This window comes from Chrysemys picta, chromosome 12 (genome assembly GCF_011386835.1).
Source record: "Chrysemys picta bellii isolate R12L10 chromosome 12, ASM1138683v2, whole genome shotgun sequence".
NCBI lineage: Eukaryota > Metazoa > Chordata > Testudines > Emydidae > Chrysemys > Chrysemys picta.
Window position 1 is genome coordinate 10,084,639 of NC_088802.1, and position 27,565 is coordinate 10,112,203.

General features: G+C 51.2%; 3 protein-coding genes across 37 annotated transcripts in view; 2 read left to right on the forward strand and 1 right to left on the reverse strand.

The window, feature by feature from the left end:
- LOC101948742 (zinc finger protein RFP-like) overlaps positions 1 to 27,565 on the reverse strand; it is a 1,201,957-nt gene that overhangs the window by 267,449 nt on the left and 906,943 nt on the right. The gene's annotated exons all lie outside the window — the stretch shown is intronic.
- LOC112061107 (zinc finger protein 850-like) lies at positions 767 to 10,942 on the forward strand. Of its 19 annotated transcripts, none has more exons than XR_010592014.1 (7): positions 788 to 1,042; positions 1,993 to 2,080; positions 2,828 to 2,954; positions 3,579 to 3,692; positions 3,994 to 9,135; positions 9,472 to 9,543; positions 10,615 to 10,942. XR_010592014.1 is itself a non-coding variant. In XM_065564360.1 (6 exons), the coding sequence occupies exons 2-5, from the start codon at positions 2,024 to 2,026 to the stop codon at positions 3,843 to 3,845; spliced, it is 351 nt and encodes a 116-aa protein (XP_065420432.1). In that variant the 5' UTR covers positions 767 to 1,042; positions 1,993 to 2,023; the 3' UTR covers positions 3,846 to 3,865; positions 3,994 to 10,942. The 19 variants fall into 19 exon arrangements, 6 of the variants coding, with proteins under 6 accessions (XP_065420432.1, XP_065420428.1, XP_065420429.1 ...); XR_010592006.1 differs by lacking the exon at positions 788 to 1,042 and adding an exon at positions 1,554 to 1,780 and having other exon boundaries at positions 3,991 to 9,135; positions 10,381 to 10,942; XR_010592008.1 differs by lacking the exon at positions 788 to 1,042 and adding an exon at positions 1,554 to 1,780 and having other exon boundaries at positions 3,991 to 9,135; positions 10,386 to 10,942.
- LOC122172136 (zinc finger protein 436-like) overlaps positions 12,370 to 27,565 on the forward strand; it is a 42,882-nt gene continuing 27,686 nt past the window's right edge. For 2 of the 17 annotated variants that reach the window (XM_065564479.1, XM_065564483.1), the window contains exons 1-2: positions 12,540 to 12,811; positions 15,201 to 15,347. In XM_065564479.1, the coding sequence (XP_065420551.1) occupies positions 15,279 to 15,347 (69 nt within the window). In that variant the 5' untranslated portion in view covers positions 12,540 to 12,811; positions 15,201 to 15,278. The other 15 variants (XM_065564491.1, XM_065564492.1, XR_010592021.1 and 12 more) reach the window with 14 other exon arrangements.

A 27,565-nucleotide genomic window follows, 5' to 3' on the forward strand; every position in this document is an offset into this window, starting at 1 on the left:
CTGGGTTGGAGGCAGAGGAGTAGAAGCACTGATGCAGAGGGAAGCTGGGGCTGGAGCAGTCTGGAGCTGGGTGTGGTGAGCAGCTGGGGAGAGCGAGGGGGGGCGGATCCTGGGCAGCGTGGGATGACATCATGTTTTCCTTTCCCCTTTCCCATTTTTTCCTTAATTTTTTTATTACTTGCTGTTTAATAAATCGTATTTGTTCTGAACTTTACGCAATGCTGAATAGCGGCATCAGGGATGCGTCCGGAGTGAAAAGAGCACCCCAGAGTGCGGATACGACATCCTAGCCTCTGTCCTGACTGATCACAACAAAATTTGGGCTGCAGACCCCGCAGGAATCTTGGGGCCAGCCTTGTCGGGGTTTCAGATACCAGAGTGGAAGGGGAGTCCTTGAGGTCTGGCAGGTCTCCAGGTAAAGGGAGTGGGAGCGAGGACTCAGCTCCTTTTGCTATTCGATTCTATCAGGGTGGTGTATAAGCCAGAAGAGTTCCCCACAATACTAAGACCGTTTCCCCTGCTTACCTCTGCATATTTATTGGTTTCTCGTAAAGTTAGTTAGGATTACAGGGGAAAGTGTCAGAGCGGCCACCAGTGAGAGTTGCTGGCCACACACTGAGGCCACCACATTTGGTCGTGAGAACCCCTGGACTAGATGCTCATGATGGGCCCTTCTGATCATAGAGCCTGTGAGTGGAACAGGAGCCGGACACAGAGATGCTGCAGCGCGGTGGTTTGATCGCTAGGACCCAGGAGCAGCTGGGAGGCGGCTCTGGGGGGAGCGATCGCTGGGGTCACTCCCGGCAGCAGGAAGTGACTCGCAGCCGCTGCGGTGACTCTGGCTCCAGGCTCCTGGCGAGATCCCCGAGCCCCGGCGGCTGGTGCTGGGAGCCCGGAGCCCTGGCTGCAGCCGGGAGAGGGGAATCTCCAGCAGGGCCCTTCCCGCTGCTCCCCAGGAGCCTCTCCCAGGGCAGAGCCCCCAGCCCGGCCAGGCCCCTTCCCGGCCCGGCCCCTGCCCCAGGGGGCCCCGCTCGGAGGGAAGGTGAGAGAGACCCGCCCCCCCCCGTCACCTCCGGGCTGCAGGGGGAGGAGGATAAAGAGGGGCAGGGGGGTGAGGGCAGGCGGGGGAGCGGGGTGGGGGCAGGAAGCGGGTGCTGGGGATGCGGGGGGCAGGCTGGGATGGGGCGGGGGCGCACTGAAGGGAAGATGGGGCGATGCAGGGGGATCGGGGGGGTTGTGGGGCTGAGGGGAGCGAGGCTGGAATGGGGGAAGATGTGAGTGGGGGGCACTGCGAGGGAAGGGTGATGTGGGGAGGCTGGCGGGGGAAGGGGGGCAGATGCCAAGGCAGCTTCTCCGCCCCATGGGACACGAGGGGGGAGGGGCGGAGAGAAGCTTTTCTCCTCCTGGAACTGATCAAACCGCCTTTGGGAGGGATCAGGGCACTAACCCCTCAGGGCGCAGAAGCTACAAGGCAAAATCCCAGCCCTTCTCCCCTCCCCCCCCCCCACCCCCCCCCCCCCCCCGCCCACATATACCCTGCTCCATGTGTATCATTGTCAGACACACACGAGCTGGTGGGGTCTGTGTGTCCTGAGTTTTGGGGGCTGCCCGGGACCCTGGTCTGATTTCCCTGCAGGTTTCAGATCTCAACCATACCGGTGTCAGGCCGGAGTCACTGCTGGCTCTGGCAGGGGGGGAATGCGGATGGGCCAATGGGATCAGCCTCTGCCTGCCTGTCCCTGGGAGCTGCCAGGGGAGTCCAGGGCAGCTCATTCTTCAGGTGATGCCACCAGAGGGCTCCAGCTGTTGCTAAGGGAAAGGGGGTTTGCACTGCAATGGGGGACAATCCCCCAAAGTGGCCGCTTTGATTATGCTCTTTTTCTAGTATTTGGCTCAGAGATGCTGTTACTGGGAGGGTCTGAAGAGCCTGGGGGGAATCGGGATGTGACATGGACTGAAGCCCCTTCTGTAACCTCCCTCTTGCCCCGACAGGCTGAGGGATCACGTCCACATTTCGCTCCAGATGGGCCCGTCTTCCAGGAGACAGGGAAGGGAAATGGCTGTGATGGAGCCAGCTCAGGTAGGGGATTTTCTGGGAGCTGCTGGGTGGGGGCAGGGAGGAGACAGGGTGTGATAAACCTACTGATTTTCTGAGTACGCCCATTGGTGGTGGGGGATGGGGGAGGGGACATTCCCCCATTTCTCAAACAGTATATAACCCTCTCGGCAGGGCTGGGAACATTTTCCAGGCTCCCAGTGCTGGAGTCTAACCCCACTAGCCCGGGTGTTCTCAAACTGGGGGTCGGGACCCCTTAGGGGGTCACGAGGTGATTCCATGGGGGGTCGCAAGCTGTCAATCTCCACCCCAAATCCCACTTTGCCTGCATCATTTATAATGGTGTTAAATATACAAAAAAGTGTTTTTAATTTATAAGAGAGGTCGCATTCAGAGGCTTGCTATGTGAAAGGGTCACCAGTTTGAGGGCCACTGCATTAGCCAGAGGCTGCTGTGAAATACGGAGGGAAGCTGTTGGGATTCCTGTCCCTGTCCCCGGCTCAGAGCTCTGCTTCCCATATCAGCCTGTGGCTGGCAGGTGTGTGAGAAATGAGAAGACTCTGCCCTGCTCCGTTTGCTGGGGGCGGAACGGAACAAGGAGCTCTCACCTTCTCCCCACCCCCTGAAGCCTCCTAGGTGCTTTGAGCAGGGTGGGGGTGGGATTCTGCTACTCTGGACCTCCCAGAGCTTCACGTTTTTTTTCCTTTCCCATGGGTAGTGGGATTGTGGCTGGGGCAGCAGGTGCTGAGTGGGGGACTCTTCTTGTTTCAGGGGCTGGTGACCTTCGAGGAGGTGGCTGTGTATTTCACCCAGGGGCAGGGGGCTCTGCTCGACCCTGCTCAGAGAGCCCTCTACAGGGACGTCATGCAGGAGAACTATGAGACGGTGACCTCGCTGGGTAAGGAATTCCCGTCCCCTCGGTTATTAGAAGCTGTGGGGTCTGCGTGTCTGAATCTGGTCAGTTTCTTCCCTGATCAGTTAGATCAGAGGCGAATGGGTTCCATAATGCACACCTGCCATGTGAGAGAGATTTGCATCTCCGTGCCCTCTCCAGTGGCACATGGGTGTCAAAACCCAATGGACAAGTTAACCATCCTCACCCATCCAGCTTTCAAAGGAGCATAAATCCAGCATTGTCCTGTCTGTGTTGTTTCTGGGCTGCACATACAATCCCTGTTCACCTCCCTCCTTGGGAATAGCTCCAGCCATGGGGAGGGCTCTGGGCTCTGCAGGTTTAAAAAGAGGCAGGGGCTTAAGTCCAGAGCTGTGTGTGAATCAGCAAGGCCCCCAGAGTGCACAGATCCTGGGAACGCCTAGTTAGGGTGTAGTAATAATTCAACTCACCTCCCCAGACAACTTCCCCTGTGCAAAGGGGCTCAGTGACCATGTTCCCGTCCTCCTGGATTCCATGTTCCTCCAGCAGAGCGCAGGGACAGGTTCCACTCACGGAATGTCCTTTCTGACAAATATTCCACCAATGTTCCATGCACCCTGATCTGGTCTGATTTCACCTTCTGCACAGGATTTCCCATTCCCAAACCTGAGCTGATCGCCCAGCTGGAACGAGGGGAAGAGCCATGGGTGCCTGATCTCCAGGCCTGCGAGGAAAGAGAGATCCCAAGAGGCACCCACACAGGTGAGGACTGACACAAACCGTCTGGGGAATGAAAGGAAAAGTTGAGAATCCCAAAATATGGTGTGAGTGAGTGTCCTCCGTTCTTCCTCATCTCACCCAGGGCAGGACTGTAGTCAGCAGATATCGCTCACGAATTTCCACCCATTCTGTTAGCTGCAGGAGTTTCCTTCCCTGTGAGTGTTTGGGTGGGATGTGGAGGCAGAATCCAATTCCTCAGTCTTTGTGTTGGGTTTTCCCTCTGTGCTATTCCTCTTTCTCCCCAGCACAATGACTCCTGTCTGGATTGTGTCTCTCCCAGCAGGTGCTGAGCGAGGGAGTGAGAACGAGGAGGGGAATCATCATGAGGAAGTTCCTGGGGAAGTGGAACTGCAGGGGACATTTGTGGGAAGAGCTGAAGTGAATTTTTCCAAGTGCGTGGAACAGGGAGAAGCCTGGGGAAGTTGGCACAGGTCAGAGAAGCTGCTGGAAAGCCACCCAGGGAAGAAAGAGGATGAATCTATTAACTGTGGGGGAGGAGACAAGGATCCCATAGCGCAGCAGACAAATCCCAAGGAAGAGACACCGTGGCACTGCCTACAGTGTGGGAAAGGATTCATTGTGAGATCACAGCTTGTGACACATCAGACAATCCACACTGGAGAGAAACTCCTTCAATGCTTGGACCGTGGGGAAAGCTTCAGTAACCGCTCAGATCTTAATAACCATGGGAGAAGCCACACTGGAGAGAAGCCCACTCGCCTCGAGTGCGGGAAATGTTCCAGTTCTAAGTCAGCACTAATTTCACATCAAGAAAGCCACACAGGAGAGAGACCCCATAAGCGCTTGGACTGTGGAAAAAGTTTCACACGCAAGTCAGATCTTGCTAATCATCAGGCAATCCACACAGGAGGGAGACCCCATAAGTGCTTGGACTGTGGGAAAAGTTTCAAGCGGAGGTCAGACCTTGTTAAACATCGGGTAATCCACACAGGAGAGAGACCCCATAAGTGCTTGGACTGTGGGAAAAGTTTCAAGCAGAGGTCACATGTTCTTAGACATCAAGCAATCCACACAGGAGAGAGACCTCACAAGTGCTTGGACTGTGGGACAAGTTTCAAGCAGAGGTCTCACCTTCTTAGACATCAAGCAATCCATACAGGAGAAAGCCCTCATAAGTGCTTGGACTGTGGAAAAAGTTTCAAGCGGAGATCAGACCTTGTTAATCATCAGGCAATCCACACAGGAGAGAGACCGAACAAATGCTTGGACTGTGGGAAAAGTTTCATAAAAAGGTCACACCTTGTTCAACATCAGGTAATCCACACCGGAGAGAGACCCCATAAGTGCTTGGACTGTGGGAAAAGTTTCATAGGGAAGTCAATACTTGTTAAACATCAGGCAATCCATACAGGAGAGAGACCCCATAACTGCTTTGACTGTGGAAAAAAATTTATAACGAGATCAGCGCTTATTAAACATCTGGCAATTCACACAGGACAGAGACCCCATAAGTGCTTGGACTGTGGGAAAAGTTTCACATGGAGATCATCTCTTGCTACACATCAGGTAATGCACACAGGAGAGAGACCCCACAAGTGCTTGGAATGTGGGGAAAGTTTCATATGGAGGTCAAACCTTGTTAAACATCAGGCAATCCACAAAGGAGAGAGACCCCATAACTGCTTGGATTGTGGGAAAAGATTCAGACAGAGATCAGACCTTGTTAATCATCAGGCAATCCATACTGGAGAGAGCCTCTGTAAGTGCTTGGACTGTGGAAAAAGTTTCAAGCGCAGGTCAGACCTCGTTAAACATCGGGTAATCCACACAGGAGAGAGACCCCATAAGTGCTTGGACTGTGGGAAAAGTTTCAAGCAGAGGTCACATGTTCTTAGACATCAAGCAATCCACACAGGAGAGAGACCTCACAAGTGCTTGGACTGTGGGACAAGTTTCAAGCAGAGGTCTCACCTTCTTAGACATCAAGCAATCCATACAGGAGAAAGCCCTCATAAGTGCTTGGACTGTGGGAAAAGTTTCAAGCGGAGATCAGACCTTGTTAATCATCAGGCAATCCACACAGGAGAGAGACCCCATAAGTGTTTGGACTGTGGGAAAAGTTTCAAGCGGAGATCAGACCTTGTTAATCATCAGGCAATCCACACAGGAGAGAGACCCCATAAGTGTTTGGACTGTGGGAAAAGTTTCAAGCGGAGATTAGACCTTGTTAATCATCAGGCAATCCATACAGGAGAGAGACCCCATAACTGCTTTGACTGTGGAAAAAAATTTATAACGAGAGCAGCGCTTATTAAACATCTGGCAATTCACACAGGACAGAGACCCCATAAGTGCTTGGACTGTGGGAAAAGTTTCACATGGAGATCATCTCTTGCTACACATCAGGCAATGCACACAGGAGATAGACCCCACAAATGCTTGGAATGTGGGGAAAGTTTCAAATGGAGGTCAAACCTTGTTAAACATCAGGCAATCCACAAAGGAGAGAGACCCCATAACTGCTTGGATTGTGGGAAAAGATTCAGACGGAGATCAGACCTTGTTAATCATCAGGCAATCCATACTGGAGAGAGCCTCTGTAAGTGCTTGGACTGTGGAAAAAGTTTCAAGCACAGGTCAGACCTCGTTAAACATCGGGTAATCCACACAGGAGAGAGACCCCATAACTGCTTGGATTGTGGGAAAAGTTTCAAGCAGAAGTCACACCTTCTTAGACATCAAGGAATCCACACAGGAGAGAGACCTCACAAGTGCCTGGACTGTGGGAAAAGTTTCATATGGAGATCAGATCTTGTTAAACATGGGAAAATCCACACAGGATCTAAACTTCTGTGACACATGACAAGAAAGGGTTAAGCTCAGATCAGGCCTTGTTACACATCAGGCAAGCCACACATGAGAGAGACTTTATAAATGCTTGGCATGTTGGAAAAGCTTCAGTAACCAAGGTAATCCACAGAGGTATGAGAGAGCCTAGGAATAGCCTGACTGCAGAAAAAAATTCAATTTGACTTCACACATTAGTGACCCACACAGAAGAGAGGCCTCGAATGCGGGGGACGCTTCATTAGGTGCTCCCGGAGTATCAAGCATCCAGAAATCTGCACAGGGAAGAAACCGCTGAGATGTTCTCAGTGCGGAAAATGCTCCAAGTGGAGCTAACACAATGTTGGACATCAGAGACTCCCCCACACAGCAGGGAAATTCTCTCAGGGCCCTGACTAGGCCATAGGAACAACCCCATTTCCTCATTCCCACACACGTCAGGAGCTTTTGGCTCCCAAGGATCTAGCTGCCCATCGCTGGGGTGAGGATCCAGCATCAGCCGAGAATCAGCTGGTCAGTAACCCACTGGCTCTGCCTGGTCTAAGCAAACCCCAGTCAGAGGAGGAGAAGCCCCGATCAGCCCCTTCCCCCTGCTGCAGCCCTAGCTGCTGAGCTGATGGGCCACAGGTGGGGGAAGGGAGATAGAGAAACTGCTCCAGCCGCTCCCTCTGCCTGGCTGAAGTTCTCCCCTCTCCCTTCCCCTCCCAGCCGGGATCCCCCTGCCATGGAGATGAGGAGAAGGACACTTGGGCCAGGTCCCACCTTCACTCTAGACACCTGTCCCCATCCCTCATCTTCCACCAGCCCCTGGGCTGGGCTCCCCCACTGATTTGAGCTGTTCCCTTTTGGGCAAGTGTCCCTGGGGGCTGGTAACTCCTCCCCTCCCCACATTCCCCAGGGCGCTGGCTTCTGAGGGAATCAAATGTTAAGGGACCAGGGCTTTGGGTTCTGGGGAGGTCACTGGGGATTGGATGGTTAGGCTGGTGGAGCTTGAAATCAGGAGGAGCTGGGTACTGGGGTATCGAGTGTTTGGGGATCATGGGATAAGAAGTGAGGGAGAGCACAGGGGTAGAGAGGTGCTGCCTCTCCTCACTCAGCCTCTCTGCCCCTGTCCCCTCTGCATTCAGACAGCGCCACTGAGAGGGGCTGATTCCCACAGGGCCTGTTGTGGGAGGCCTGGAGATCCCACCTCTGCCCCAGCAGCATCAGCCTCTGAAGTTCTGGCTAGGCTAGGAGGTGTGGTTGGGATTAGCCAGCAGATCTCTGTGACTCTCCATCAGATTTCCTAGTGTAAACTCACTCTGAGCATCTTATGCGTTCTGACCAGTGTTCCCTCATTTTTTACATCCATGTTCGGAATGAATTTGGTTCTATGATTCAATATGTGACGCATCATCTCCACATTGGTGCACAGAATAAAATACATGTGGTGGGGGTGGAGCCGCGGGGTTCGGAGTTTGGAAAGGGGCTCAGGGCTGGGACAGAGGGATGGGATGTGGGGGGGGATGAGGGGTCTGGATGCAGGTACTGGCTCTGGGGTGAGGCTGGGGATGAGGGGATTGGGGTGGGTGGGGGGCTCAGGGCTGGGCAATGGGTTGGGTGCAGGGGGTGAAGGCTCTGGCTAGGCGTGTGGGCTGTGGAGTGGGGCTGGGGATGAGGGGTTTGGGGTGCAGACTGCAGTGGGGAGAGGACTCTCCCCAGCCCTCTCTCACCGCAGCAGCTCGGGGATGGGTGAGAGGCACCTCTCCCCAGCCGTGGCAGCTCCTGTGGTCCTGAGCTGGGCTGAGGGAGGGGTTCCTCTCCCCAGCAGCTCTGGTGGACCTGGGCCAAACCTGGGGAGGGGCTCCTCACCCTGCCTGCCTCCACGGCCCTCGATAGCTTGCAGTGCAGCTGCATAGTCTGCAGGGAACACAGTTTCTGACCCCCCGATCTCCCATTAGCAGAGTGCTTGCTAGTCCCTGAGTTCCCCCTTTGGGGCCAAATTTTTTCATTCCCAGATAATCTCACATTACACCAGGCTGTGCCACTGCAGCTGTCTAGTTGTTAATGTTTATCTAACCCTTTGTTGTGAGATTTTTGTGTGTGGTTTGAACAGTGACAGTGATCAGTATCTCTCAGCATGAACACTGATGGTGAGAGCTAGATTCAGAATGCGACAGGCCGAGACTGAAACGGAAGTTACTGCCGAGGGAGCTCCGAGAAACACAGGTGCAACAGCTAATCTTAAGAAAGCCGTTAACCGCAAAAGAACTTGTTAAAACTGGACAACTTGTTTTTGCTGTGTTCCGAATAAGGAAATATGAATGAGGAAGTGTGCTTAGCTGAATATTGTTACAAATCTATATAAGCTTTTTTTCATCTTTGCAGAGCAGCTCAGTGCAGCTGTCTCTCCCTACATGCTTGTATTACAATAAAGGAGCCTTAGGCTGTCTGATCCAAACACAAGGGGTGGTTAATTTCCATGACACTGCCTGATCCCTGCAGAGATGCTGTTGGGACGGGGAGAAGTTGGGGGAACCGAGCTGGGAAACGGCTGGGTTTGCTCCTCCGACCCTGACAGTTGAGGCTGAGAACTGAACTCGCTGTATCGGTACCAGAGAGGGACTCGACTTGGACTGTGAGTGTTGTGTGAAGCTGCCCCTGAACTCTAAAGGTCCATGAATGACACCCCAAACAATGCTAGGGGAGGCGGTAGCGTCTCCCTGTTCTTGAGATGCCAAATTTGGGCTCAGGCAAGAAGGGAGCCGGGGATGTCAACAGACCAGGGCAGCCTTGAAGCCAGGCTGACCCCCATCACTGAGGCCAGAGGGAGATGAGGAACCTGACAGCCCAGCTGGTCACCCCCTCCCCATCTACCTCAGTGTCCTATGCTGGGATGACAGAGACTCTCTTTGCCCCCCTCACCCCATGTTCACCACTTATGTATGGTTCTGATATATTGTGTACAATGTAGGTCTGATGAGAGATCCTTGGAAAACTCACGATCTGCCGTGGAAATGCGTGTGACACCAGTGCATGTAGAATGGTGAGATTTTACTGTATGTTTGTTGCTAGGGTGACCATATCCCAGGTGCCCAAAAAGAGGACACTGATGAAGGTGGGAGCTTGGGGAGAGGTGAGCTGGGGGGGAGGGGGTAGAGTTGTGGGTGCTAGAGGGGATGCTGCGGGGGTATTCACAAGGTGAGGTGTAGTGGTGCAGTTTCCCACTCTGTGAGAAGAGGGGTTAAAGCAGCCCTTGGGGAGGCTGTGCAAAGCCCAGCCAATGAGAGGAGGGCTTGCAGAGCGAGCCAATGGAAAGAAGGCTTGATGGAGCAGCCAATAAGGGCCAGTGAGGGCCATATAAAGAGGACTGTTCTGTAGAGCAGAGAGCAGTCTCTTTCTCCAGCCGGAGGGAAAAAGGACTAGCTGTCTATAAAGGGAAGCATCAGGAACAGCGGGAGTCAGGTTAGGTCAGGACAGGACAGGAGAGCAAGCGGGGCTCTAGCCTGACTGGCTGTCAGACTGAAGCCCTGATAGGGGGCAGGGAAGGTGCTGGGGCTATGGGGAAGTGGCCCAGGGATAAAGAAGTAAGCAGCAGAACTTGGAGGAGAGGCAGTAAGTGCTGCTGCTAAAGGGTCCTGGGGGTGGGGCCCAGAGAAGTAAGCGGGCCTGATCCTGTCCCATTTGCTGCCCAAGAGAGCGGCCCATCAAAGAACTGCAGTTTGCCCCTGAGGGAAGGACCAGACTAGGGGCTGCAGTTTGTCACCATGGTCCGAGGCTGGAAGCAAGGACTATGGGCTGCTGGTTCCCCTGTATGACGTGATCTGATTAAAATATGAACATATAGATCGTTGTTGCAACCACTGTTCTATGTTTGCACCAGTGAAGCATTTGGCCATCGTATTGTGATGGGACTATTCAAATTGAGAGGTCCATCAAGAAGTACATGACTGACAATAGGCCTTGGGAGATGCCAATCCACATCTGATGAGCCTGCCTGGGAACATTCAAACTAGCATGTGGGCCATGGCTTCTACCTGTAAAGAACTGAGTCATGCATGGATGGGTGATTTGCTCATGTGACTGGACACCATCTTGTTACTGTTCTTTTCCACAGTAAGAACAGTGGGATTCCCTCCACATGACGCAAGATATAAAAGGCCCTGGAAATGTCTCCATCTATCTTCTTTCCTGCTCCAGCTTCTCTGCTCCTCAAACCTCTGGACTATGCACTTATACGAATGGGAGCGTTCCAACCAGGGAACGGAGGTCCTTCTAATGATTTGGAAGTAACCAGAAACTTGACTTAAGCCAGCAGTTTATTCCATCACTGCAATAAGCCTGAAGCAAGAGCTTTGTGATTATTGTATGTATTTGATTCCTTGGACCAATTTTAACTCTCACCTTTCTTTTTATTAATAAACCTTTAAATGTTAGATACTAAAGGATTGGCAACAGCATGATTTCTGGGTAAGATCTGATTTGTATATTGACCTGGCTGTGTAGCTGATCCTTTGGGATCAGGAGAACCTATAACAGGGGACACTGGTTTTAATAACCACTCATCCCTATAAGCAATGCTTCTAGTAGTGATACAAGGGGACTGGAGTATCTGAGGGAATTGCTTCTCTGACTTTGTTAGCCAGAGTGATGGCACAGAAGTTGGCTTTTTGGTGTATCTTGTGAGTGAAGGACTACCAGTCTTGGGCTGTGCCTCCCCTCCTCTCAGCAGTTCATCCTGAATTGCATACTCTCAGTAGTGTCCCACTAAAGCAAACCTTTACACCCCAGAAGGAAGAGAACGGAGTTTGGGGCACAGCCGGAGGACTGTACCTTGAAGAGGACACTGCAGCAATCAATCAGATGCAGGGGAATGCACCAATTGGCTATGGATGCAGAGGAATGGACCAATTGGGAAGTGGACCAATCAGGGCTTCTTTTTGAGCTGCAGCGTGTCTGCTCTGCAAATTACGGGGACATTTGTTGTTACCGGAAATCTCCACTGAGCAGGCTCAAAAAAGAGACTCCCTTTGGGAAAGCCCAGCCGTAGGGTAACCCTGTTTGTTACTGAAATATGGCGTAGTTCTGGGGAATGCCCACAGACTAACTCCTCAGAGACAACAAAGGACTGACTGTCCCTGTTAGAAAACTCTTATTTGGCCATCCACCAATAGGAAGAAAAGGGTAAACAAAGAAACTTACAATTCATCTGTAGCACAGGGTGGAGCTCACTTATGCCATGGAGTTCCCTGACCCCATGAGCCACTAAAGACTTTTCCAGTATAAAGGTTCTGAGTATAAGAAGCAGGGGGGGAAGGACTCTGGCCATCTCCCCTCCCTTCCCTCATCTCTACTCAGGGCAGCAAGATCTCTTGAAAGACAATAGGAGCATCATTGAGCTGGGGGAGTGGTCCTAGCTGGAAGGCTACCCAGTGAGCATGGACTGCTGAAAGCTTTTGGGTGAGAGAAATCCCTTCGCTTGTAAGGGTACGTCAACACGCCAAACCTAAGTTGACCTGTATGAGGTTGACTTATAACCACTCCAGTAATGACTGCGGTAGACGATGTCCACACAATCTTTCTTGGGTTGGTGGGGCGCGTCCTCACCAGAAGCACTTCCACTGACCTAAAGGGGGGCAGTGTGGGGAGCTGAGAGCCCGGTCACTCAACTCCAGCAGCAGTTCTCTCCCAGGAATGTGGCTGCCCTACAAGCTCTGTGTGAACTGCTCCCCATCTAGGCCCCATTCCCCGCTGGGCTGCCCCCCTCCACTCCCTCTTCCCCGCAAAGAGTGAGGCAAGAACATTCCCCCCTCTTACCTCTGTGCATATTTATTGGTTTCTCGTAAAGTTAGTTAGGATTACAGGGGAAAGTGTCAGAGCGGCCACCAGTGAGAGTTGCTGGCCACACGCGGAGGCCACCAAATTTGGTGGTGAGAATCCCTGGGCTAGATACTTTTCTGACCTTAGAGCCTGTGAGTGTAACAGGAGCCGGACACAGAGATGCTGCAGAGCGATGGGTTGATCGCTAGGACCCAGGAGCAGCTGGGAGGCGGCTCTGGGGGGAGCGATCGCGGGGCTCAGGCCCGGCAGCCGCTGCGGTGACTCTGGCTCCAGGCTCCTGGCGAGATCCCCGAGCCCCGGCGGCTGGTGCTGGGAGCCCGGAGCCCTGGCTGCAGCCGGGAGAGGGGAATCTCCAGCAGGGCCCTTCCCGCTGCTCCCCAGGAGCCTCTCCCAGGGCAGAGCCCCCAGCCCGGCCAGGCCCCTTCCCGGCCCGGCCCCGGCCCCTGCCCCAGGGGGCCCCGCTCGGAGGGAAGGTGAGAGAGACCCGCCCCTGTCACCCCCGGGCTGCAGGGGGAGGAGGATAAAGAGAGGCAGGGGGTGAGGGCAGGCGGGGGGAGGCGGGTGCTGGGGATGCGGGGGCGCACTGAAGGGAAGATGGGGCGATGCGGGGGAATCGGGGGGATTGTGGGGCTGAGGGGAGCGAGGCTGGAATGGGGGAAGATGTGAGTGGGGGGCACAGCGAGGGAAAGGGGGGTGGGGAGGCTGGTGGGGAAAGGGGGAGAGATGCCAAGGCAGCTTCTCCGCCCCATGGGACACGATGGGGGGTGGGGGGTGGAGAGAAGCCCTTCTCCTCCTGGAACTGGTCAAACCAGCTTTGGGAGTGATCAGGGACTAACCTCCCAGGGCGCAGAGGGTACAAGGCAAAAACCCAGCCTCCCGGCTCCCAGTGTGTTATTGTCCGACACACCCGTGTTGGTGGGGTCTGTGTCTCATGAGTTTTGGGGTCTGCCCGGGGCCCTGGTCTGATTTCCCTGCAGGATTCAGATCTCTTCCACACCAGGATTCAGATCTCAGTCACTGCGGGCTCTGGCAGGTAGGGAGAGCTGATGGGCCAATGGGATCAGCCTCTGCCTGCCTGTCCCTGGGGGCTGCTGGGGATGTCCAGGGCAGCTCATTCCTCAGGTGATGCCACCAGAGGGCTCCAGCTATTGCTAAGGGAGAGGGGTTTACACTGCAATGGGGGGTAATCCCCCAAAGTGGCCCCTTTTTCTCTTCTCTTTTTCTAGCATTTGGCTCAGAGTTGCTGTTATTGGAAGGATCTGAAGAGCCTGGGGGGAATGGTGGAAGTGTAAAAAGGGGAAGTGTAAAAAGGGGATTTGCAGCAGCCATCTTAGTGTCGTTAACAGACAGAGCAGAAAGGCTGTGAGGGAAAATTTAGCAGGTCTTAAACTTTACTCAAGGTCCTGAGTTTGGTCAATCTTGCTTTCAAGCCTTGAACTAAGATCCTGTTTGTTTCTGTGTACAAGGGGCAGGAGGAGTCGGAGTGGAAAATATCCCCTCCACAGGCTTGGCTCAGGTCCACCGGAGCTGCTGGGGAGAGGAACCCCTCCCTCACCCCAGCCACAGGAGACCCCGCAGCTGGGGAGAGGTGCCTTTCACCCGGCCCCAAGCTGCTGTGGTGAGAGAGGGCTGGGGGATGTCCTCTCCCCACCGCAGTCTGCACCCCAAGCTCCTTGTAAGGGAAAATCAAGTGGCATCCAAACCTTATAGGTCCAAGCCTCATGTCAAGCTGCCACGGTCAGCTCGCTTAAATGGGGGCACAGAGGAGGCAGTGGAAAGTACCCAACAGTCCCCTAGCCAAAAACAGGGCCGGTGCTACCATTTAGGCCAACTAGGCGGTTGCCTAGGGCGCCAAGATTTGGGGGTGCCAAAAAGCGGCGCCCCCATTTTTTTTTTTACAGTGGCCGCTGCGCTGGGAGGGAGAGGGAGTCTGAGCCGCCGGCAGGCAGCCCAGGGGTTCCCCAGGTCAGCGCGCTGGCGGCAGCCCAGGTGTTCCCCAGGTCAGCGTGCTGCCGGCAGCCCAGGGGTTCCCCGGGTCAGAGCTGCCGCACGGATCCCGGGGCTGGGGAGTGGGGAGCTGCCGCGGGGGGGTGTGCCTCTGGGGAGGCGTCTCAGGGTGGAGGGGGGGCGGGGAGCTGCCGCAGGGCTGGGGGTGGGTGGCACAAGGTGGAAGTTTCGCACCCTAGGCACCAGCCCTGGCCAAAACCAATTGTGCAATATCCCTTACAGTCGCCGTTTAACCGCAAAAGGACAGACAGTAAATAACAGGAAAGGCCTAATATGGGAAGAATTTAAGTTTGCTCCAATCTGTATTGATTTTGCAATATTTTTAGTAAGGAAATAACAAGGAAATGTGTGCAACCTTGTGTAACTAGTTTGTCGTTTTAGGCTTTATAAGCTTGTCTGTAACCAGCTTCGGGGAGGCCGTTTCCAACAGCGGTCCTCTCCTGTGCGCTTGTAATCAATAAAAGGCCGTAGGCTGTTCTGATCCAAACACAACGCGTGGTCATTCTTCCAAGACAAGGCTAACCTTAACCCTAACACCGCGGGATTTGTAGAAGCGGGGATTGTGCGAGGCAGATGGGAAAACTACATGGGAAGCTGTTTTCTAACCTAGCTTTAAGAGGAGAATGGACTGCTGATTAAGATAATGGGAAGGAAAATGTATAAACAGGATTCAGCTGTATCCGTTGATATACTGAGGGGAACCTATAAATACGTGCTTTAAACTGTTGTACTTTGGAGACCTGCCTAAGGAAGGGGAACCCCCTGTCCGTAGGCTCCCCCTGCAATTGCTTGAAATAAACTGCCTCTGACTTGCTGCTAACAAACACAAGAGTGAAGACTCTGTTTCTTCCACAGGAATCTGGGGGTGACATGGACTGAAGCCCCTTCTGTAACCTCCCCCATCGCCCCGACAGGCTGAGGAATCACGTTCACATGTCGCTCCAGATCGTCCCGTCTTCCAGGAGACAGGGAAGGGAAATGTCTGTGATGGAGCCAGCTCAGGTAGGGGAATTTCAGGGAGCTGCTGGGCAGAGGGAGGGAGAGGAAGGGCAGAGACAGGGTGTGATAAACCTGCTGATTTTCTGAGTAGGCCCATTGGTGGTGGGGGAGGGGAGATGGGACCTTCCCCCATTTCTCAAACAGGATATAACCCCCTCAGCAGGGCTGGGAACATTTTCCAGACTCCCAGTGCTGGAGCCTGAACCCACTAGCCTGAGGCTGCTGTGAAATACGAAGGGAAGCTGTTGAGATTCCTGTCCCTGTCCCTGTCCCCGACTCAGACCTCGGCTTCCCGTATCAGCCTGTGGCTGGCAGGCGTGTGGGAAATGAGAAATCCCTGCCCTGCTCTGTCTGCTGGGGGGGACAAGGAGCTCTCAACTTCTCCCCACCCTGAAGCCTCCTGGCTGCTCTGAGCAGGGTGGGGGAGGGATTCTGCTAGTCTGGCCCTCCCAGAGCTTCACGTTTGGGATTGTATCTGGGGCAGCAGGAGCTGAGTGATGGACTCTTGGTGTTTCAGATGCCGGTGACCTTCGAGGAGGTGGCTGTGTATTTCAGCCAGGGGCAGGGGGCTCTGCTGGACCCCGCTCAGAGAGCCCTCTACAGGGACGTCATGCAGGAGAACTATGAGATGGTGACCTCGCTGGGTAAGGGATTCCCGTCTCCTTGGTTATTAGAAGTCGTGGGGTCTGCGTGTCTGAATGTGTTCAGGTTCTTCCCCGGTCAGTTAGATCAGAGGCGAATGTGTTCCATAACGCACAGCTCCCGTGTGAGAAAGACTTACATCTCCATGCCCTCTCTATTGGGACATGGGTGTCAAAACCCAATGGACAAGCTAAACTATCCCCACCCCTCCAGCTTTCAAAGGGGCATAAATCCAGCATTGTCCTGTCTGTGTCGTTTCTCGGCTGCACACACAATCCCTGTTCACCTCCCTCCTTGGGACTAGCTCCAGCCATGGGGAGGGCTCTGGGCTCTGCAGGTTTAGAAAGAGGCAGGGGTTTAAGTGCAGAGCTGTGTGTGAGTCAGCAAGGCCCCCAGAGCACACAGATCCTGGGAATGCCTAGTGAGGGTGTAGTAATAATTCAACTCACCTCCCCAGACAACTTCCTCTGTGCAAGGGACTCAGTGACCATTTTCCCATCCTCTTGGATTCTACGTTCCTCCAGCAGAGCACAGGGACAGGTTCCACTCACGGAATGTCCTTTCTGACAAATACTCCACCAATGCTCCACGCACCCTGATCTGGTCTGATTTGACCCTCTGCACAGGATTTCCCATTCCCAAACCTGAGCTGATCGCCCGGCTGGAACGCGGGGAAGAGCCGTGGGTGTCCGATCTCCAGGCCTGCGAGGAAAGAAGGCTTCTGAGATGCACCCGTACAGGTGAGGACTGACACAGAAACCTTCTGGGGGATGAAGGAAAAAGTTGAGAATCCCAAAATATGGTGTGAGTAAGCGCCCTCAGTTCTTCCTCATCTCAGCCAGGACAGGGCCGTAGTCAGCAGATATCGCTCACACCGTTCCACCCAGCCTCTTCTCTGCAGGAGTTTCCTTCCCATTTCTCCTTCCCTGTGAGTATTTGGGTGGGATGTGGAGGCAGAATCCAATTGCTCAGTCTCTGTGTTGGGTTTTCCCTTTGTGCTATTCCTCTTTCTCCCCAGCACAATGACTCCTATCTGGATTGTGTCTCTCCCAGCAGGTGCTGAGCGAGGGAGTGAGAACGAGGAGGGGAATCATCATGAGGAAGTTCCTGGAGAAGTTCAACCACAGGGGACCTTTGTGGGAAGAGCTGAAAGGAAATGTTTCAGTTCAAAGTCAGCACGAAAGTCACTTAAGAAAAGCCATAGAGGAGAAAGACCCCACAAGTGCTTGGACTGTGGGAAAAGTTTCACAGAGAGGTCAAACCTTGTTAACCATCAGGCAATCCACACACAAGAGCGATCCCATAAGTGCTTACACTGTGGGAAAACTTTCACATGTAGGTCGGCGCTTGTTAATCATCTGCCAACCCACACAGGAGAAAGACCCCACAAGTGCTTGGACTGTGGGAAAAGTTTCATGCAAAAGTCACACCTTGTTAAACATCAGGCAATCCACACAGGAGAGAGACCCCACAAGTGCTTGGACTGTGGGAAAAGTTTTATAAGAAGGTCAAACCTTGTTGAACATCAGGCACTCCACACAGGAGAGAGACCCCACAAGTGCTTGGACTGTGGGGAAAGTTTCATACGAAGGTCAGACCTTGTTTGTCATCAGTCAGTCCACACAGGAGAGAGACCCTACAAGTGCTTGGACTGTGAGAAAAGTTTCATAAGAAGGTCACACCTTGTTCAACATCAGGCTATCCACACAGGAGAGAGACCCCACAAGTGCTTGGACTGTGGGAAAAGTTTCATACGAAGGTCAGAATTTATTTATCATCAGGCAGTCCACACAGGAAAGAGACCCTACAAGTGCTTGGACTGTGAGAAAAGTTTCATACAGAGGTCACAGCTCGTTCAACATCAGGCAATCCACACAGGAGACAGACCCCACAAGTGCTTGGACTGTGGGGAAAGTTTCATACGAAGATCATACCTTGTTTATCATGAGGCAATCCACACAGGAGAGAGACCCCACAAGTGCTTGGACTGCGGGAAAAGTTTCATACAGAGGTCACAGCTTGTTCAACATCAGGCAGTCCATACAGGAGAGAGACCCCACAAGTGCTTGGACTGTAGGAAAACATTCAAACAGAGATCAACCCTGGTTAAACATCAGAGAATCCACACAGGAGAGTGACTCTATAAGTGCGTGGACTGTGGGAAAAGTTTCACATGGAGATCAGACCTTGTTCAACATGGGAATATCCACACAGGAGCGAGACCTCACAAGTGCTTAGAGTGTGGGAAAAGTTTCACACAGAAATCACACCTCATTAAACATGGAAGAATCCACACAGGATCTAAACTTCTGTGACACGTGACAAGAAAGGGTTAAGCAGCTTGCATGTAATTGACTCAGATCAGGCCTGGTTACACATCAGGGAAAACTAAATCCTCAGTACCACTTCCAGGGCCGGCTGTGGGGCGGCAAAAAAGCTAGAGCCGGCCCTTACCACTTCAAACTAATCTTATTGAGGGCGGCAACAGTTCCTCAGTACTGCTCTGCATTTGATTTTGTTACAAAATCAATAAATTCGGATGGCGTGAGCCCAAGAGGGACAGACGGCTCCACGGGCAGTCCTCCTTCGATACCCCATTAGAGATTTCAAAAGGGCTCTTACCTCTTGATTGGCGCCTTGGGGTTCGAAGAGGAACGGTCCACAGTAGCTGCTGCTGTCTCAGCCGGGCGTTACCATCCGAGTCACGGCACCAATAATTGTGGAAGAAAACAGAGTTTTTACTTCTAGGGTGGTTGTAACAAATCAGAGACAGTTTATTCTTAAGCAATTGCAAGAGGGGAACTACACACCCGGGCAGGGAATCTCCCTTCCTCCAGGTAGGGCTCCAAAGATAAACAATTGGGGCAAGCCTTTATACCTTTTTTTTATAGATAATAATGATAATAGCTGAACAACCTTGCCACTTGCTGAAACCAAAAAACTGGGTCTACGTAAAAGTCCATCAGCGAAAGACCGCCCTGGCTCCACGCCGGAAAGGCCCTTATCAAGTCCTGCTGACTACCAACGCTGCTGTAAAGTGCCAAGGACTGACTGCCTGGACCCAGGCTTCTCACTGCAAAAAGGCCTCTTCACCTCAAGAGGACTTTCCGACTGATGATCAGCCTGTTTCTCCTTCCGGTGCCGCTGTTTCTTTTGGACAGCAGAAAAAAAGGACAAGGTGAAGGGCTAGTAACCGCTCCCTTGTCCACTGACAGAACTACCATGCATTTGGATTTTGCTAAAAAAACTAAAGCGTTACAGGGTGATGTGCTAGTAACCTCTCCCCTGCAAAATGCTAAACCACGACTGTTCCAAGAAAAAAGTAGGAACACTCACTCCTCTGAAACCGCCAAAGTCCAGGGATTTCTGACCACAAAGAACATTAAAAACTGGCACTGGTGGCAAAAACGAAGTGTTGTATACTAGCAAGAAGGAAATTGTGGGGACGAGTCTTAGAAATGTGGTATTCATTGGATTTGGGGGTTTATTCCAAGTAATGCGTGCTGTGCTTTTGGACAAGTACCTTCAGCATGTATTAAATTAATGGAGATATCCTATCTCCTAGAACTGGAAGGGACCTTGAAAGATCATCAAGTCCAGCCCCCTGCCTTCACTAGCAGGACCAAATACTGATTTTGCCCCAGATCCCTAAGTGGCCCCCTCAAGGATTGAACTCACAACCCTGGGTTTAGCAGGCCAATGCTCAAACCACTGAGCTATCCCTCCCCCAATTGGCTTTCAAATGATGAATACCAAAAGCACTTTGCTGTCACAAACGCTACCTCTACCATCTCCCCCACCACCACTACCACCCCTGTAATATACCCAAATACAAATAATACCATATATTCTAATGAAATACACTGGCCAAGGCCTTCACATTTTAGTGCTTTACTAAAATTCTGCTGAAAAAAATTCTTCTTTAAAATTCAAAATAAGTCATATAAGCAAACAATTAAGTAAAAAACAAACGGGTCAATAACAATCAAAATATAGAATATCATTACAAGTAAGCCCCAAAAATCTAAAATTAAAATGAATGGGTTCTATAGCGAGGTAAATATAATGGCCGTTCCCGAAATTTGTAGTATGTTAAATGAAAAAGACTCTTATTGTTACTTATCAGAGGGGTAGCCGTGTTAGTCTGGATCTGTAAAAGCAGCAAAGAGTCCTGTGGCACCTTATAGACTAACAGACGTATTGGGGCAGGAGCTTCCGTGGGTGATACCCACCCCATGCATCCGACGAAGTGGGTATTCACCCACGAAAGCTCCTGCTCCAATACGTCTGTTAGTCTATAAGGTGCCACAGGACTCTTTGCTGCTTTTATTGTTACTTAGTCACCCAATTAGTAAATAATCAAACGTATACGCAAAAAGTCTGTTCTGCCGCCGGAAATGTTACCTGTCCTAAAATAATCCCAGTAACCAATATTGAACCTGCAACATAGTGCAATATACTCCTTCCTATGCTATTAATGCTAATGCCTCTCAAAAGTATTTAAAAGTGTTTAGCCAACAAATATGGTATGGTACTTCACTGAAAAAAATGTGCTAAAATATCAATCAACTGTAATTAATGCTACACTAGGGACTATAAAATGTACACTGCCCTTATCCCGTTTTCAAGTCACCTCTACATATTCTAATCGCTCAAAAGGAGCTGCCATTAGGTTAGCACAGCAAAGGGCCTGGGTTTCCTCTTTAAAAAAAAAAAAAGGACTTAACTAATCACCTATAAAATGGTGCCAATAGCGCAGCTGCAATTTGGAATATTTATAAAGGCCAACCACATAAATAAATTAGGACAATTGGAAAAGGCCCCGGGTCTTCTTACTGGAGCACAGCTAACCCAGGTACAGGCTGGAGTTGGTAAATTACGTATTATCTCCGCCCTTAGTTCAGTGACCCAGAAACTTTTGACGACGATGGTGCTAAATATCACTGAGGCTGGGAAGGCATTGAAGTGGGATCTGGCTTGTTCAGAAACTCATGACCATTCAGGGTGATCTGAAACATCAGGCTTGGTCCGCTGCCCTTACAGACACTTCAGGAGTATCCTCTGATCTGTGGCCGTAAAGACATACTTGGAGATTTTCTGGGTGGAAGTGCAGGCGTTTGCAGTGCTCCTTCCACGCATACGGACCGATTGGAGGGATGTAAGCTCCCACGTACCGTATCCTGCCGGGTCCGTGGGAAGAATGCATGTGGGATTAAATAATTCACCAAAACATTTGGGAAATTAAACTACCTGGTATGCCTAACCGATTTGTAGTCAGTGCTCCTGGAATAACCCCCGACATTTAAATAAAAATAGGGAATCAATGGACACTTTGGCCTTTAGAACCCCCACAGCTTCAGTGTGTACAAAAACTGAAGCTAGGGGAAGTTGTCACTGTTCGTGACAACGTTTGTTGGAAGGGTATGGGACAAAAAACTACCCTGACAGGACACCTGCTTTTTCCAAGCTAATAATAGTTGTGTGTATGTCAAAGCCACCACTTTGCAAGACATACATTTAAATCTCATCACTGCTGCAGGCAATCATATAATTTACTGGGCTGCAGATAGAGTTCTACAATCAGCCCTGAGATTCCAAATACCCTTTAATTGAACTGCCTTAGTACCCGACCGATTCCAAAATTTGCTTTTACTCCTACCAAAGGTCAATAAATCTCTGAATTTCAAGGTCAAATTCATATGCTCCAACATATATATCCAATGGAAAAGTGTGCCTTTCATATGCCCCATAGGGTATCTATTTTATGTACTAATTATGATGTATTGTGCTATGTAACTAAGGCTATACAACAACCCCATCATATTATTACAATGGGAATGTTAATGCTTTTATTGCTTTTGTTTAGCTTAAAATTATGTTATTGTTTTAAAAATGCTTGATAAAGATCTTTGTCTCTGCCTGAGAGATTGGAGCAAATGCGGTTGTATCTTGGGGCATGGCTGTAGACAATGGATCATGTGATGTGTCCTGGATGGAAGCTGGAGGCATGTAGGTAAGTATAGAGGTCAGTAGGTTTCCGGTATAGGGTGGTATTTATGTGACCATCACTTATTTGCACTGTAGTGTCCAGGAAGTGCTGATCTCTTGTGTGGACGGGTCCAGGCTGAGGTCGATGGTAGAGTGGAAATTGTTGAAATTCTTGTGGAATTCTTCAAGGGCCTCCTTCCCATGGGTCCATATGATGAAGATGTCTTCAATGTAGTGCAAATAGAGGAGGGGGCGCTAGGGGACGAGAGCCAAAGAAGCGTTGTTCTAAGTCAGCCATAAAAATGTTGGCATACTGTGGGGCCATGCGGGTACCCATAGCAGTGCCACTGTCTTGAAGGTGTAAGTTGTCCCCAAATCTGAAATGGTTGTGGGCGAGGACAAAGTCACAAAGCTCAGTCACTAGGTGTGCTGTGGCCTCATCAGGGATACTGTTCCTGACAGCTTGTAGCCCATCCTTGTGTGGAATATTGGTGTAGAGAGCTTCTACATCCATAGTGGTTAGGATGGTGTTTTCGGGACGATCACCAGTGCATTGTAGTTTCCTCAGGAGGTTGGTGTTGTCTCGAAGATAGCTAGGAGTACTGGTAGCGTAGGGTCTGAGCAGAGAGTCCATGTAGCCAGATAATCCTGCTTTAAGAGTGTCAATACCTGAGATGATGGGGCGTCCAGGATTTCCAGGTTTATGGATCTTGGGTAGCAGATAGAATACACCTGATCTGGGCTCTGGGGATATGTCTGCGTAGATTTGTTCCCATGCTATAGCAGGGAGTTTCTTGAGCAGTTGGTGTAGTTTCTTTTGCTACTCCGCAGTGGGATCGGAGGATAGTGGCCTGTAGAAAGTGGTGTTGGAGAGCTGCTTGGCAGCCTCCTGTTCATAATCCGACCTCTTCATGATGACTACAGCACCTCCTTTGTCAGCCGCTTTGATTATAATGTCAGGGTTGTTTCTGAGGCTGTGGATGGCCTTGTGTTCTGTGCGGCTGAGGTTATGGGGCAAGTGATGCTGTTTGTTCACAATCTCAGCCTGTGCACGTCAGTGGAAGCACTCTGTGTAGAAGTCCAGTCTATCATTTCGACCCTCAGGAGGAGTCCACAGAATTTTTCTTCTTGTAGTGTTGGTAGGAGGGTTCCTGTGGGTAAGTGCGCTGTTCAATGGCGTGTTGAAAATATTCCTTGAGTCGTAGATGACGAAAGTAGACTTCCAGATCACACAGAATTATATCATGTGTGGGGGCGATGGGGAGGGGGGGCAGAAAGAGAATCCCCGGGATAGGACAGACTCTTCTGCTGGGTTAAGTGTGTGGTTGGATAGATTAACAATATTGTTGGGTGAGTTAGGGGTACCACTGTTGAAGCCTCCTGTGGCATGTAGGAGTTTAGATCATATACTGCCCTTAATCGGCATCAGAAAATAAACACAGGAGAGAGACCCCATAAGTGTTTGGACTGGGGGGAAAGTTTCACAGAGAGATCAAGCCTTGTTACACATCAGACAGTCCACACAGGAGAGAGATCTTAAAAGTGCTTGGTTTGTGGAAAAACTTTCGTTTCGAAGTCAAACTTTATAATACATCAGAGAATCCACACAGGAAACAGACCCCATAAGTGCTTGGTGTGTGGGAAAAGTTTCACACAGAGATGAGCACTTCTCACACAACAGACTCTTCACACAGGAGAGGGACCTCCTAAGTGCAACTTGGACTGTGGGAAAGGTTTCATACTAAGCTCACAACTTATTAGACAACAGAGAATCCACACAGGAGCGAGACCTTATATATGCTTGGAATGTGGGGAAAAGTTTAACTAGCTCAAAACTCACTCAACATGAGAAAACCCACATGTGAGAGAGACACTATAAATACCTTGAAAGTGGGAAAAGTTTAATAGGAGCTCTCGTCTTATTGCACACCTCACATTCCTTCTTAAGACAAACCTCAGAATTGCCTCGACTGTCGGAAATGTTTCCTGTAAAAGTCAGCCGTTATAACACATCAAAGGATCCACAGAGGAGAGAGACCTCATCAGTGCTTGGACTGTGGGGAAAGCTTCATTCAGCGATCACCCCTCATTAAAAGTCAGAGAATCCACAGAGGTATGAGAGAGCCTAGGAATAGCCAGACTGCAGAAAAAGATTCAATTTGACTTCACACCTCAGTGACCCACACAGCAGAGAGGCCTTGAATGCGGGGGAAGCATTAGGTGCTCCCGGAGTATCAAGCATCTAGAAATCTGCACAGGGAAGAAACCGCTGAGATGTTCTCAGTGCGGAAAATGCTCCAAGTGGAGCTAACACCATGTTGGACATCCGAGACTCCCCCGCACAGCAGGGAAATTCTCTCAGGGCCCTGACTAGGCCATAGGAACAACCCCATTTCCTCGTTCCCACACACGTCAGGGGCTTTTGGCTCCCAAGCATCCAGCTGCCCATGACTGGGGTGAGGATCCAGCAGCAGCCAAGCATCAGCTGGTCAGTGACCCACTGGCTCTGCCTGGTCTAAGCAAACCCCAGACAAAGGAGGAGACGCCCCGATCAGCCCCTCCCCCCTGCTGCAGCCCTGGCTGCTGAGCTGATGGGCCACACGTGGGGGAAGGGAGAGAGAGAAACTGCTCCAGATGCTCCCTCTCCCTGGCTGAAGTTCCCCCCTCTCCCCACCCCTGCCAGCCAGGATCCCCCTGCCAGGGAGATGAGGAGAAGGACACTTGGGCCAGGCCCCACCTTTACTCTAGACACCTGTCCCCACCCCCATCTTCCACCAGCCCCTGAGCTGGGCTCCCCCACTGACCTGGAGCTGTTCCCTTTTGGGCAAGTTTCCTTGGGGGCTGGTAACTCCTCCCCTCCCCAAATCCCCCAGGGTGCTGGGCTCTGGGGGAATCAAATGTTAAGGGACCAGGACTTTGGGATCTGGGGAGGTCACTGGGGATTGAATGGTTGGGGCTGGTGGAGCTGGGAAGCAGGAGGAGCTGGGTACTGGGGTATCGAGTGTTTGGGGATGATGGGATAAGAGGTGAGGGAGAGCACAGGGGTAGAGAGGTGCTGCCTCTCCTCACTCAGCCTCTCTGCCCTTTCCCCCTGCCCCCTCTGCATTCAGAGAGCACCACTGAGAGGGGCTGATTCCCACAGGGCCTATTGTGGGAGGCCTGGAGATCCCACCTCTGCCTCCGCAGCATCAGCCTCTGAAGTTCTGGCTAGGCTAGGAGGTGAGGTCGGGATTAGCCAGCAGATCTCTGTGACCCTCCACCAGATTTCCTAGTGTAAACTCACTCTGAGCATCTTATGTGTTCTGACCAGTGTTGCCTCATTTTTTACATCCATGTGCGGCATGAATTTCTTTATATGCACCAGTATGACACACATCATCTCCATACTGGTTACAGAACATAATTCATGTGGTGAGAGTGGGGCCAATGGGTTCGGAGTGTGGGAGGGGGCTCACGGCTAGGACAGAGGGTTGGGGTGTGGGGAGGTGAGGGCTCTGGCTAGGAGTGCGGACTGTGGCAGGGGCTGGGGTTGAGGGTGTTGTGGAAAAATCAATCCACGTGTTGTGTTTTTCAATCAGATCAGCCAGAGGCCTTTTATTGATTACAAGCGCGCAGGGGAGGACCGCTGTTGGAAATGGCCTCCCCGAAGCTGGTTACAGACAGGCTTATAAAGCTTAAAACGACAAACTAGTTACACAAGGTTGCACACATTTCCTTGTTATTTCCTTACTAAAAATATTGCAAAATCAATACAGATTGGAGCAAACTTAAATTCTTCCCATATTAGACCTTTCCTGTTATTTACTGTCTGTCCTTTTGCAGTTAAACAGCGACTGTAAGGAATACTGCAAAATTGTTCATTTACGCGAGCTGACCTTGGCAGCTTAACAGGAGGCTTGGGCCTATAAGGTTTGGATGCCACTGGATTTTCCCTTACAAGGAGTTTGGGGTGCAGACTGCGGTGGGGAGAGGACACCCCCCCAGCCCTCTCTTACCACAGCAGCTCGGGGCCAGGTGAGAGGCACCTCTCCCCAGCCGCGGTAGCTCCTGTGGTGCTGAGCCAGGCTGAGGGAGGGGTTCCTCTCTCCAGCAGCTCCGGTGGACCTGGGCCAAGCCTGCGGAGGGGCTCCTCTCCCCGCCTGCCTCCACGGCCCTCGATAGCCAGCAGTGCAGCTGCGTAGCCTGCAGGGAACAGTTTCTGACCCCCCGATCTCCCATTCGCAGAGTGATTGCTAGTCCCTGAGTTCCCCCTTTGGGGCCAAATTGTCTCATTCCCAGAGTGTCTCACATTACACCAGGCTGTGCTGAAAAGCATTTAGTGTTTGTACATTTTATCCCTTATGCACCAGAATTAACTAGATGCTAAAAGAGTGGGGAGCAGGGACCGTAAAATGTGGTGTTTTAGCTTCTGTGCTATTTCAGGGCGATGGGGTGAGTGCGAGAGATTCCCTCCTTCCCCCGTCACTGTCACGCTCCACTCTCCACCCAGCAGCTCTGTCCCAGCCATGGAAAGTTTAACCTGTCTCCGTTCTACCCCTCCATCTCCCAAGGTGTCACTTACCGCTGTGTCCCTGGCTCTCCATGCTTAGGGGTCACAGCCTTGATGTCTGTGATCTTAAGTCAGACTCCTGAGTGCTGGAGAAGAAAGTGTCCCAGACCTGGGAGTGGGCAGGGAAATCTCAATGAACTTCAAAGCATAGTTTGACCTTCAGATCTTATAGCCCTGTTTCATCTATTGATAAAATTGCTTCCCGGCTTTTTCTAGGTTTAGTCCAGATCATTTGTAGATGGGAAGGTTGTTTTGTCTTTCGTTCTCTTTCTTGTATGATGACGATGATGCCAAAACTTTTGTAACGAATACAGCCAAATAATGAGGCGAGAAGTGAAGCCGGTTTAGCCACTTCAGAAGAAAATGGGTAAATTTCTTTTCCTGATTTTGAGTCCTAAAGGATTCTCTGAGATTTCACTTTATGAATGTGAAATCATTTTATAGCCTGCCCTGAACTGTGGATTTTTCTCTCTTTGTGAAGGCTGTGAGGTCACGTTCTTTGATATTAGTTCAGGTTGATAGGATGTAGCTCAGATTTACTGCAGATTTCAAGAGAGAAATGGTCATTTGCTAGAATTGTCCTTTTTTAGATTTTATTTTATTTTAATGTTTCTCTAACCCTTTGTCATGAGATTTTTTGTGTGTGGTGTGAACAATGACAGTGATCAGTATCTCTCAGCATTGTTGGTGTCACTAGGCATCACCCTAAGGTAACTCGCGGGGGAGGTGGAAGACCACGAGAGTTGATGAAGCCCCGCCGCTCTAGGCCAAAGTGAACCAAAGCCCCTCCATGTTAAACTTTACTAACCTCACAGGCCAGCAGCTGGAAAGCGGTAGTGATAAGGGCAACCTACATGCTTCTAGCTGAAGGACAAGATAACTTGCAAAAGGGAACATTGCGAACAAGCTACACTGCCACGGTCGTTTAATGTAACTGCTACAGGGGGAGGAAGGGGGGTAAGGTAGGGAAGGGATAAAAAAGGATAAAAAGGGAAAAACTGCTTGTATCAGTGCACTTGATTTGCGACATGCTGGTCTCCTA